Source organism: Benincasa hispida, chromosome 10, assembly GCF_027475165.1.
Source record: "Benincasa hispida cultivar pf3 chromosome 10, pf3_genome.v1.1, whole genome shotgun sequence".
Lineage (NCBI taxonomy): Eukaryota > Viridiplantae > Streptophyta > Magnoliopsida > Cucurbitales > Cucurbitaceae > Benincasa > Benincasa hispida.
This window is the reverse complement of record NC_143487.1, coordinates 7,037,754-7,051,084: the sequence shown is the minus strand read 5'-3', so window position 1 is coordinate 7,051,084 and position 13,331 is coordinate 7,037,754. Positions and strand designations below refer to the sequence as shown.

The 13,331-nt window shown below is 32.8% G+C and overlaps 1 protein-coding gene and 1 long non-coding RNA gene across 3 annotated transcripts; one reads left to right on the top strand and one right to left on the bottom strand.

Annotated features, from left to right (window-relative positions):
- Nucleotides 1–917: 917 nt before the first annotated feature.
- Nucleotides 918–2,731, bottom strand: LOC150033078 (uncharacterized). Of its 2 annotated transcripts, none has more exons than XR_016523865.1 (2): nucleotides 2,192–2,731; nucleotides 918–1,176 (listed from the first exon to the last, which is right to left on the bottom strand). It is a non-coding gene; the product is annotated as an uncharacterized LOC150033078 (long non-coding RNA). The 2 variants fall into 2 exon arrangements; XR_016523866.1 differs by having other exon boundaries at nucleotides 918–1,771; nucleotides 2,192–2,620.
- A 1,157-nt stretch (nucleotides 2,732–3,888) lies between these two features.
- LOC120088280 (linoleate 13S-lipoxygenase 2-1, chloroplastic-like) lies at nucleotides 3,889–12,237 on the top strand. Its single transcript, XM_039045464.2, has 9 exons — nucleotides 3,889–4,389; nucleotides 8,950–9,218; nucleotides 9,340–9,577; nucleotides 9,682–10,002; nucleotides 10,105–10,190; nucleotides 10,275–10,385; nucleotides 10,504–10,805; nucleotides 10,942–11,208; nucleotides 11,336–12,237. The coding sequence occupies exons 1-9, from the start codon at nucleotides 4,035–4,037 to the stop codon at nucleotides 12,093–12,095; spliced, it is 2,709 nt and encodes a 902-aa protein (XP_038901392.1). The 5' UTR covers nucleotides 3,889–4,034; the 3' UTR covers nucleotides 12,096–12,237.
- Nucleotides 12,238–13,331: the final 1,094 nt, after the last annotated feature.

Below are 13,331 nucleotides of genomic sequence, written 5' to 3'. Positions count from 1 at the left end.
AGGTATAAGGTGATGGTTGAATTGAGTGTTGGGCTGGTTGTTGGGCCGAAATAGGTGAGGGTGTTTGGGATAGTGTAGGTGAACCAAACTAAGTTAAGATAGATGGTATGGTTGGGGATGAAGTGGAAGAGGAGACTTGTTGTTTGCCAAAGCCATTCTGAAATGGAAAATCAGCCTCATTAAAGCAGATAGGCCTGGATATGAAAATGTAGCCAACTGATGATAGGCACATGTAGCCTTTATATCATGGCGATGGGCCCATAGAAACACATTTTTCTGTACAAAAGCAAACTTGTAAGTTTGATAAGGTCGAAGATTCGGAAAACAACAAAAAATAGGTAATAGGGAAAAATCAAGTTGACTCCCAATTAAGATTTCCATAGGAGATTTATAATGAAGAATAGAAGAGGGAAACCCATTAATCAACAACACAACATTTTGAAAGGAAACCGACCAAAACTTGAGAGGCATGGAGGCTTGAGCAAGCAATGTAAGACCCATTTCAATGACATGAAGATGCTTACGTTCAACCTGACCATTCTGTGCCGAAGTATGCAGACAAGAAAATCAAGTTGCAATGCCCAAACTAGTATAGAGGGTGGTAATAGTTTGGTATTCACCCCACCATCCATTTGTAAAGTTTTAATAGTCATAATAAACTGAGTTTTCATAGTTGCAAGAAACTGCTAAAAGGTAAAAATAGTATCATTCTTTTATCAGAGAGGATAAATCCAAGTAAAGCGGCTAAAATCTTCAATAAAGATAACATAGTAACGAAAAGCATCCGCGGAGATGATCGGGATGGGCCCCCATAAATCAATATGTACCAGCTGAAATTTAGGTTTAGCTTGAGAAGTAGAGTCTGGAAAAGGTAAGGCATACCAAATTGACAGGCTTCATAGAAATCTGAGACATCATTAAATGAAAGATTCAAATTATAATCCTTAATTACTTGGTTTAAAACTTTAATAGATTGTGTCCAAGTCTCTTATGCCAAATGGACTTGGACAACATTACAGAGGTCTGATAAACTTGAGGAAAGATAAAATTAACGTCAGCACCGTCGAGACTTCTACCATGAACAACCTGGGCAGTATTTATAGACATGCTGGAGGCAACTTGATATAAATCGTCTTTAAGAACTCCCTTCAGCAGCTCCACTCTTGTGGTTTTGTCCTTTATGACAAAGAAATTAAAGTGAAATTCAACATATATATTATTATCCTTTGCCAATTGAGAGACACTCACAAGATTTTTGGCAATATTGGAAACACACAGAACATTATTCTGCTTGAGAAAACCAGAATTTGAGGGTAGAGTAGAGTTACCAATATGCAAAATTAATAGAGGGGCACCCTTTCCGACAATGACTTTTTCAGTACCTATGTAGTTTATTTTTGTGTGTAGGAAGTTTGGGTTGGCGGTGAAATGCCTAGAGAAACTGCTATCCACATACCAATTTGGATCCACGACACTTTTCAGAGTAGCTAGAACAGGATTAGACAACATAACATTCTGGTTTGTTCCATAATTTGGTGCTTAGCCTGAAAAGCTGAAGGCTCCTTCACGAAGATGAGTTTGATTTGGGTTGTTGACATCCCGATTATACCTTGAAAAAAAAATATTTGCTGTGTGGCCCAAGCGGCCACACACTTGACAAGTAGGACGTTGATTATTCCATCTGCCACGACCACGTCCTCGTCCTCCTCTCTGGTTATTGGTCTATAGGGACGGGTTGTTTCGATTTGGGGTGGGGTTTTGAGGAGCCGAGCTGCTTCGATTTTGAGTAACATTCATAGAGAAAGAGAAGGAATCAGTATTTAAGGACAAATTAGAGACTATTCTTTATGGTATTTTGATATTCCAACCATTTTTCATATCCAAGGAGATCAGACTGTAATTCAGTCCAAGATATACCAATCTTCCCTTGCCCAGACATTACATAACATTATATTCTTCATTTAGACCTGAAAAAACTTGAGAGACAAGATCATTGGAACTAACAGGGCTCCCAACAAGGGCTAGATTATTAGAGTAGGACTTCATGGTGGACACATAATCACTCATTTTTAAGCATATTTTCTAGTTTATTAAAATAAACGTTTAAGATAGTCTATTTCACTCTGGAATAAACTCCAAATAATTCTAAAATAGGTTCCCAAAGTTCTTTAGAGGGTTGAAAACCCATTACCTGTGTGAGGACTTCAGGTGACATGGAATTGTATAGCCATCCGAGTAGTAATTGATCTACTACTACCCACGCATCATAATTTGGGTTGGCTATTGCTGTGTTTCATCTGGTGTTCCTGAGCTTGGAATTTCAGAGGCTGTTGAATTGACGCTTTTGTGATGAACTTGCTTGGACAGATTTTTTCACTAGTTAGATATCCTTTAAGACGATAGCACTGAAGGATTGGCCATGCCAGATTCTGCCATAGGAGGAAATTGGTTCTGTCCAATGGTGGTCCAGTGGGATTTTTGCAGCTTGGATTGGGTTGACATTAGCATGAGATGCTCTGATACTAGGTTGAGAACACAAAAATGAAGAAAGAAAAGGACAAAGGTACTGAGAGAAAGTTTCTTCAATTTATATTTGCTTTGTGGCTATTTTTCACAATACAATAGGAGCCTGAATAGGTCAGTTTATATACAATTACTGAAAGAATGTTGGAGAAGAAAAGCTATACAGAAAGGAGAAAATCTAGGGCAACATGGTGAGTTGCTATTGGATGGAGTATAACCGTATGATATGAAAAGAGGAAAAATTCATTTTTAGAATATTCATCAAATTAGTACATTTAAGATAGTTGGCATGTGCCAACTAAGATTGCCAAGTCATAGGCCACATCATCGTAGGACACTATCCACACCATCATTTAACTGATCTTCAATATACTCAAAATGTTCACATATCCGTCCCATACTTCATGTATAAACTTTTTTCAATGGATTGATTTTTTTTTTCTTTCAATGAAAATTAAAATCCATTGTGCATATAATTTCAAAGTAAAATTAATAAATTATTGCATAGAAAATTAATTCAAATTATATTCAGATTTCAAATATGTAGAAAATTTGTCCCAAAATCCCTTAAATTTGAGCGACAAATAGGTACAAGGCCGTAGGCGCCCTTGGCCCATGACTCTCCCTGACATAACTGTTCCTTTCTGTTTTTTTGCATTAATTGTTTGGACGTGTAGAAGAGATTCGTAATGTTCGAATCAATATCATCCCACTTCTCTTCACCTTTTCGATGGAATTTAATCACCAATAAAAACTTATATCCGCGTTATCCAATAAAAATTTGTCACGTAATCCATGAGATATAAACATCTATGTAAGATAAAAGAATTCATTAGATACATATTAAATATCAATACTTTTAGATGTTTCTTAGATATGTCGATTTGATTTATCTATTTTTATGTTTACATTTTTTTTAAAAAAAAAGTAATTCATCTAATCTTTTTTAATCTAAAAAATTTACTACTCGAATTCAAGACTAAAAATAATAATAATAATAATAAAAGACAAAAACCTAAAATCATCTAATCTTCATCTCCACATTTGAGTCTCCGCAAAATCTACTAAAATATAATTCACTTAAACATCTTCAACAATTCAACGAAGAAGTATTTTGTTTATCTTCATACTTCTTTCTTTAATCTTTTTCTTCCTGTATGATAAATACGAGTCACTTTTTTATTGCATTTTATTTTAACATCTTAGATGTTATTTTTTATAGTATATTTCAGTATTTGTATTATAATTATTAACTTGTATATTAAATTTATCTATACTGTAAATTTTTTTTTTCAGAAAAAGAAAATATATTTTCACCGAATCAATATCTTGTACACGCTACATAACAGACATATACTCTTTTCAAAGAATTGAATTAATCATGGCCCCCGTTAATTACAATTGGGATGGTAAAATTAAACCACATTGGAAGTATATATACACACAAGGGGAAGTTCCCCGGGGGAATTAAGTAGTTGTGTAGATAAAAGAAAGTGATAAAGAGGGGAAAAATGCTGAAATCTCGAGTCTCCTCCCATACGGGTTTAGAAGCAGCCGTGTTTGTAAACCCAAAGCCTTTTCTTCTAAGTAATGCGAAGGCTCTGCTTCCAACACGGTGGGAGTGTGGAGGGCAGAGGAGGAGACAAAACGCCAAAGTCCATCGCCTCCGCTTGGCCGGGCGGCCTGCCGTTATCAAAGCCACCTCCGTCGCAAGTTCGACGGAGAAGGCGGTTTCGGTTAAAGCTTTTGTGACTGTAAAACGAATCCTGGGGACTGGGTTATATTTGGAAAGAGGGCTTGATGATATTGCTGATCTTTTTGGTAAATCGCTTCTTTTGGAGCTCGTCAGTGCCGAGGTTGATCCCGGTCAGTGCCCTTCATTTAACTTGAACTTACTCATGCTCTTCCTTCTCATTCAACATTCAAATGAAATCTGTTCAAAGTTACTTTTTTTTTAAAAAAAAAAAAATAATAATACATAAATAAAAACCTTGTAAATTTACTTTGCTTTTTCAACACTAAAACTTAACATTATCTTCTGGTTGCTCAGCATAGCTAAACTATTTGTATTATTAACTTTGAAAACTTATACTCTAGATGTGTTAAAAAAATCCGTTAATCCGAAAAACCCAAAAATCCAACATAATCCTTATAAACTCTTTTATATTGGATTAAGTTCAAATAAATGAAAATTTTATAAATAAGATTAATTTATTAGTTCACCTACAATATTTCAAAAAACTCGAAGCAAGTATTGTTTTTAAAAAAATGTTGTTTTTACTTATGATAATTTATTTTTCAATAATTTCTAAAAGTAAGTTTTACATTTTACCATTTTTTTTAAAAAAATTTTCACAGATAGAAAAAATGTCAAACTATTTATAGAAATAATAAAAAATGTCAAATATTAATAGATATTGACAGACTTCTATTTTCATCATGGATAGATATTGATAGACCTCTATTAGTCTCTATAAATCTCTATTCAAGAAGATTTAAATTTTGTTATTTTTGTATAAATAGTTTCCTTGTTTTTCTATTTTTGAAAATTTTCTCATATTTTTATAATAAAAATGGAAATAGAGTAATTAATCTTAATTCAATATATAAAAATAATTAAACAAAACTTTAACATATTAACATTTTACTTGTTTTTAAAACAAAATTAAAATAAATGACTCTATCAATCCGAACCTACTCACCCTAAATATTTCATGGTTAGATTGAGTTGGGTTAGGTTTATTAACATCATAAAGGTTATTTTGGGTTGAAAAAATTTACAAATCGAACAATTGAATTTAAAATGTGCTACAACTCCATCCAACCTAACCTGCGAATACCTCTACTCCCTCCATATATTGTCCAAAAAAAAACACTCACTATCATTTATTTCTTTTAACTATAATTTTTCCTTGAGCTTTGCAGAAACAAGTGTATTTAGTCTTAAATTTGAAAAATTGTGAAAAATAATAGATTTAGGTTTTTACCTTACAAAATTAGCACGTTTTTCGAAAATTTGTAAAAATAGTTTTTCTCAATCTATCTTTGGTGAGATCGATCGCCGAGAATAAGTTGAAAAATCTCATTGATGATTTTGTGCCTTCTCGATACATCTCACCGGATACTTACAAAGATTTGTTGATTTTTTTTTTTTGTAATCTTCCCAAATCTTATATTATTTTCAAATTTTTTCCAAATTCGGTTATGTTTACTAAATATTATATCAAATTATTAAGTAGTTTTCTAAATCTTTAGCATAATTTATGTTTCCACAATTTTATGAAATTCAAAAATTCTAAATGCATTTCCCATTGATTAAATTAGTTTTTCCAAGTTGATTCAACATTTTTAATTTCGAAAAAGATCAATTTTTTGAAAAATTGGGTAAGATTTGGGATATATATAAAATATTGGTGTTAATGCTGCCCAAGATTCTATTGAGAAAACTCAAATATGTAGAATCTCGGTGTTATTTTGCCCGAGATGCACATAATATCGGTGTATAATCTAACGAGATGTGTCAAGAAAACCTCAAACAATCGATAAGTTGAAAAAGTTGATTATTTAACTAAAATCTGGTGGTCGATCTCGTCTCAGATGGACTGAAAAAAATTGTTTTTAGGAGTTTTAAAGAAAGATGTTAGTCTTGTAAGTTAAATCTTAAATGTGATAATTTTCCCTTAAATTTCAATTGAGTCCCTCAAGTTTGAAGAACTTGTTTAAAATGTTGTTATTTTTATTATATATTTATATTATTAATTTACACTAGAAATATCATTTCTAAATTAAAGAAAATTGAAGGGGAAAAAATTTTCTACTTTCGTCCCTCTCCACCAACTTCTTTATTTTCCCCATTTTAAATCCAATAAGGCAGCGTTAGATTGTGTCATGGACAAAAGCCTGTGCTTTAATTATGCTATCGGCCTACTCATCGCCATCACTGAACCATGAGGTGTACGGTATCATCTTCATTTCTCACAGACACATCACGTTCAAGTTTCACAAGCGAACAAAAAGTAAAATAAAATAAAATAAACAGTGGAACCTCTCTCACCAAAATGGATATAATTTGGGGAATGGAAGGATAAGAGAGTAAGATGAGTAGATAGAGGAGTGAGAAACTATATATATATATATTTTTTAAAAATTCAATTAAAAAAAAATCATTTTCAGTATTTAAAATAATAACATTATTATATGATTAAGGTAGAAATTAAGATTTGAGACTTTTAAACTTATTTTTCATAATTGAGAGACTAAATCGATTAAATTGAAATTTTAGAAACTAAATTTATCTCCTCTAAAAAAACTAGGGGTTAAAAATATAATTTTCCATTATTATAAATAAACAAATCTTATATAGATGTTTCACAATTTTTTCTAGTTAGATAATTGATTCTTGATTTACATCCATACTTATCAAATGGAACCTACAATTATATATATATATACATTCAGGGGACGTTCGGAGCAAAGAGTTGTTATTATAGTTGAATTATAATAGTTTGTGTTTGGGGTTTACATTATTTTAATTTGTGTTATTATAGTATATGTTTGAGGTGTAAACTATTTAGTTTGAGGAGAAAATTGTAAATCCTATAGTAAATAATAAAAAAATAATGAATGTAAAATAGTAAAAACTGTAACAAATAGTAAATACTATCGCAAATTGATGTTTTGAAATAGTGTTAATTGTAACTAATTTACTAATAGTATGTACTATAACAAGAAGTAGTTATTACAGTTTTAGCACAATCTTTAATATCTTACCCCAAACACCCTCTCAATGATTATTATGAGCAACTACTTTACGAGGGCTAAAAAAAAACATGTTAGTTTTTTCATTTTAATAATTTGTTTATTATTGATGTAGTTATTGTTAATGTGGTTATATTTCAGATTGAATTTTTTAGTGTTAATAATAATTTTAAAAAAATCTTAAGAGTCGTTTGGTTTGAGTAGAACTCATAAATCTAGAGTCAATACGTTGAAGTTAGGAAATTTTTGTTGGGATATAGAGTTTTAAGATAAAATTACTCTATAATTTTGAAAATTAAATTAAGAATAGAAGATGAAGATATTCATAAATGGAAAGACAGAGTACATTGATAAATGTATAATAATAGATAAAATTAGTATTAAAGTTGAATTATTTAAACAAACTCAAGAAGTAGGGAAATGGCTCCTTAATGACTATTTCTATTTACTTAAATGAAACGTTATTATTATTATTATTATTTTGAGAAAAACTACAATAATCATGTTTCCTCTAAATTACAATAATTCTCTATATGTTTCACAAATAATTGAAAACAAACAAAAGCAAATTGTTTTATTCAATTGAAATCATTTAATATTTTTTAAAAATTACATAAAAATAAAAAATTGTAGTAAAAACAATTATGCAAATTTTGATAGGCGGTCTACCTTACTTTTATTTTATTCTCTAGAGAATAAATGCCTATTTTAGTGATTATAACTAAATTGCTACAAATATTCGTATTTACCCAGCTCTATTTTGGATAATTTTTTCTAAAAACAAAAGTGAGCTATCAAGTAATTTCAAACCGAGCATAGTTCAATTAACATGTGACTTTGCTAGAAACTACGAGGTCCGTAATTTGTATCTTCCCACCCCCCAATTTTACTTGGGACTTGTTCGTTTTACAAATTTTTTCATAGGATTTCAAAAAAACATTTAATATCGTTGTTTGTTTTACATAATTTTAATTTTTGAAACCTAGAATATTATTATCTAGAGAACTTCAAAACCCATCTAACATGAGTTTTTTTTAATACCTTGCAAAATTGTGGTATTTTTACGCATGAGAGACAATCAGTAAAAATATAGCTTAATTAATTAATAAATCAATATTAATTACTCATTATTATTAATTTTAGTCAGTTATTAAATATAAATATTTTAATTAGACTTAATAAATTTCAACTAAAAATTTTACCATTACTATTATTATTATTATTATTGTGATGATTATCAATATTCTAGTTATTTTAGTAATTAATTTAAATTAATTAATTATGTTTAATAAAGATTTAGTATAAACGTATCCGCTTATTTTTATTTTTATTGATTAAATAATGTTAAAATTATTTAATTACTACCATAATTGGCCTCTTGTATTTAATTAAGTAATTATTTAATTTTGATTTCTATGTACAAAATTGATAAATTAAATGCACATATTTAAATTCCAAACATTATATATAATGCATATCCAAATATACCTATTAATTATCTGAAAGATTTCAATTTGGGAGCCCTTAAAAAGAAAAAGTAATCCCAAGATTAGTTTTTGTTTAAGAATGAAATAGAGGAGAATGAAGTAGAAGAGATAAGGAAAAAAAGTAGTAAAGAAAAAAAAACAAATATTTAAAGAATAAATAAAAATGTGCGTACTGTTTCAGTAACGGGATTGGAGAAGGGAACAATAAAGAAGTATGCTCATAAAGAGGATTCAGGGCTTAATGAGATCAAGTACGAGGCAGATTTTGAAATTCCACCAGGCTTTGGTAAAATTGGAGCCATTTTCGTTGAGAATGAGCATCACAAAGAGATTTATCTCAAGGATATAGTCATCGAAGGCCTTCCCACCGGCCCTCTGCACTTCGCCTGCTTTTCTTGGGTTAATGAGAAGGACCATCACGATAGCAAGAGAATCTTTTTCACCACTACGGTCATTTCTAATCCCTCTCATGTTTCTTAATTTTTATTATTGGACAACGACAAAGATGTAGATAGATAGATAGATGGATGGATGAAGTGTTAACAACATTAGCTTGCTCCATCTTCCCCAGTCATACTTGCCATCCAACACTCCTAAGGGGCTAAAGAAGCTTAGAGAAGAAGAGCTCAAAGCTTTGCAAGGGGATGGCTCCGGCAAGCGTGAGGTTCACGACAGGATATATGATTATGATGTCTACAATGATCTTGGCGATCCCGACAGAAATCTCGCCCTCAAAAGACCTGTGCTTGGTGGGAAACAATTTCCTTATCCTCGACGTTGTAGAACCGGACGTCCACGAACTAAAAAAGGTTTCTTTTCTTTTGTTTTCTATATTATAAAGTCTAATTTACCAACATTAATACTACTCATGATGATACTAAGAGGGACAATGGGTGGTTTATTATTATTGTAGATCCTTTATCTGAATCAAGAAGTTCAGGCAATTATGTGCCTCGAGATGAAGCATTCTCACCAATTAAACAAACAACATTTAGTGTGAGGACATTGAACTCATTGCTAAATGGGCTAATACCGGCCTTGGAGTCAGTTTCTACAGACTCTAATATACGTTTCCCACATTTCCCTGCAATAGACAATCTTTTTGATAATGGAGTTCCATTGCCTAAATCCCAAGGCGGTTGGAAGCTTGCTACTCTTCTTCCAAGGATTATTGACACAGTTGTTGATAAGGCTGAGGATATCCTACGTTTCCATCCTCCTGAAACATTTGACAGTAAGAACTAAACAAAATATATAACCCAACTATATGGTATTTTTATATATTTCATTTATCTAATCAAGACATTATTGATGTTCCTTAATTATTGTTATTCAGGGGACAAATTCTTTTGGTTTAGAGATGAGGAATTTGCTAGACAGACCCTTGCAGGTCTTAACCCCTACAGTATAAGGCTTGTTACGGTATGACATTGTTTGAACCATGTTTCTTTGTTTAATGTACAAAACCCCATTAAGCTAACCTGTTAAGGAGTTTAATTAATGTAGGAATGGCCATTAAAGAGTAAGCTTGACCCTGCTGTTTATGGTCCTCCTGAATCAAAAATCACCGCTGAAATAGTGGAGCAACAAATCAAAGGTTTCATGACTCTGGATGAGGTACATCCCTTGGAGACCCCTTGGAGATTCTTCACACCTGGACTTATAGATTGGTTTCCTTAATTTTGTATAACTTTTTTTTTTTCTCTTTTTGATGATATGTTTTGTGGGGGTGCAGGCTTTGAAAAACAAGAAGCTATTTATATTAGATTACCACGATCTCTTCATACCATATGTAGCCAAAGTTCGAAAACTTAAAGACACCACATTGTATGGTTCAAGGACATTGTTCTTCTTACACAATGATAGCACTCTAAGACCGTTGGCTATTGAGCTCACTAGACCACCCATTGATGACAAACCACAATGGCAAGAAGTTTTCACACCCCTTTGGGCTGCCACTGAAATCTGGCTTTGGAGGATTGCCAAAGCTCACGTTTTAGCCCATGACTCTGGTTATCACCAACTTGTTAGCCATTGGTGAGTCTTTTCCTTTTAAATGTGGACAAACTTTGGTCAATTTCTTGTTAAAATGCTGCATTACTTTGATACTTTTGGAGTTTATATTTTGCATATTCACTTCTTGAACGATGCTACGCTTTGTTGTTCTTTCCAGGCTTAGAACTCATTGTTGTGTAGAACCTTACATCATTGCATCAAACAGACAACTAAGTGCAATGCATCCAATCTATAGACTTTTGCACCCCCATTTCCGATACACCATGGAAATCAATGCACTTGCCCGCCAAGCTCTTATCAGTGCAGATGGGATCATCGAGAGTTGCTTTTCTCCTGGAAAATACTCGATAGAATTTAGCTCTGTTGCTTACAAAGCACAATGGCAGTTCAACTTAGAAGCTTTGCCTGCTGACTTAATTAACAGGTGGTTATTCTTCAGTTCTCTTAATTAGCAACGCAATCTTATTTCTCTTTATAAATTTCTCTGCCTTTTACTTGGCTTAAACTGGTTTACTAAAGTGCTCCCTCGTGTACATTGTTGTTATGGGAAGGGGAATGGCCGTTGAGGACCCAAATGCACCACATGGACTGAAGCTTGCTATTGAAGATTACCCTTTTGCTAACGATGGCCTAATCCTTTGGGATGCCATCAAAGAATGGGCAACAGAATATGTCAATTTCTATTATCCAGATCCAAGTCTTGTGAAGTCAGACGAGGAACTTCAAGCATGGTGGACAGAGATTCGAACAGAAGGGCATGCTGATAAGAAGGATGAACCATGGTGGCCAGTTCTCAACACTCCTGAAGACCTTATCAATATTGTCACCACCATCATGTGGGTAACTTCCGGTCATCACGCAGCAGTGAACTTTGGCCAATACTCTTTTGCTGGATATTTTCCCAATCGGCCCAGTATTGCTAGAATCAATGTTCCCGTCGAAGATGTTAATGAAGAGAAGTGGAAGTACTTTATTGATAAGCCAGAGAATGTCCTTTTAGATACCTTTCCTACACAGCTTCAAGCGACGAAAGTCACGGCGGTTTTGAACATATTGTCGAGTCATTCTCCAGATGAAGAGTATTTGGGAAAAGATATTGAACCAGCATGGGCTGATGAGCCTTTTATAAGGGGAGCATTTGAGAGGTTCAGTGGAAAATTGAAGGAACTAGAAGGGATCATTGATGAAAGAAATGCTAACAAAAATCTAAAGAACAGATATGGAGCTGGGATTGCGCCTTATGAACTTTTGAAGCCTGAATCAGGGCCTGGGCCGACAGGACAAGGTGTTCCTTACAGCATTTCTATTTAGAACCCATGGCAAATTGTTTTGATGTGGGATCAATAACAATCTCACTTATGCTTTAAATAAAGAGATCATCCTAAGGAAAAAGTTGGAAGGATGTTGAATGTGTTCAAACCACTTGAAAGATTAAGGATAACATTCTTAGCAATTTGTAAGATCTTAAATATCCCCATATTATAAACGGTTAATTGAAGATATAAATGATTTAGAATATTAAATAATACTATTCGAGAAACTTTAGTATAAATGACATGCGTCAAGGCAAACATATATAAACAATTCTCATGTAGAGAATTTAAACTTAATGATAAAAAAGGAAGAAGAAAGAAATCCAAAGGTTTACGTAGAAAACCGTAGAACAGAGAGAAAAAAAATCACGATAGTCGACTGATATTTTATTATTTTTGATACACTGACTCAAATAAATAGACAAGTAGGAAAACCCTAGGGATATGACAAATTACAAAAAACCCCTAGGGAAAATATTTATTTTCAACACTCTCCCTCAAGTTGGGGCATAGGCATCAACAAAGCCCAACTTGCTAACATAGTAATCAAAGCTGATTTGATTTTCAACAAAGCCCAACTTGCTAACATAGTAATCAAAGCTGATTTGATTTTCAACAAAGCCCAACTTGCTAACATAGTAATCAAAGCTGATTTGATTTTCAACACCCCCTTTTGTGAGGACATTCGCACCTTGTTGATTCGAAGGAATTTAGGGAATGCATATGCTTCTACTGTTCAGTCTCTCCTTGATGAAATGTCTATTAATCTTGGCATGTTTTGTCCTATCATGTTGAATAGGATTATTTGCAATGCTTATTGCCGCTTTATTGTCACAAAAAAGTTTCATCGGGAGTTCACTGTCTTGATGGAGATCTGATAAAACTTTCTTCAACCAAATCTCTTCACATATCCCTAGGCTCATGGCTCTATACTCAGCTTCAATGTTACTTCTGGCTACAACCCCTTGTTTTTTACTCTTCCAAATAACCATATTTTCCCAAACAAAGGTGCAATATCCAGACATCGATTTTCTATCAACAATAGAACCTGTCCAGTCAGAATCGGTGTAAGCTTCAATGCAGCGTTTATCAGATTTCCTGAACGTCAAGCCCTTACCAAGAGTTGTCTTCAAATATCTTAAAATGCGCTCCACAGCCGTCATATGTTCCTTATAAGAAGCTTGTATGAACTGACTAACAACACTCATTGCATAGGATATATAAGGTATAGTAT

What these genes read in the sequence shown, in the direction of transcription:
- LOC120088280 (XM_039045464.2), top strand. Translation starts at nt 4,035, where the DNA reads ATGCTGAAATCTCGAGTCTCCTCCCATACGGGTTTAGAAGCAGCCGTG. An exon ending in TCCTCCTGAAACATTTGACA is followed by an intron (nt 10,003 to 10,104) that starts GTAAGAACTAAA and finishes ATTGTTATTCAG; the next exon opens with GGGACAAATTCTTTTGGTTT. An exon ending in CCTGCTGACTTAATTAACAG is followed by an intron (nt 11,209 to 11,335) that starts GTGGTTATTCTT and finishes TGTTATGGGAAG; the next exon opens with GGGAATGGCCGTTGAGGACC.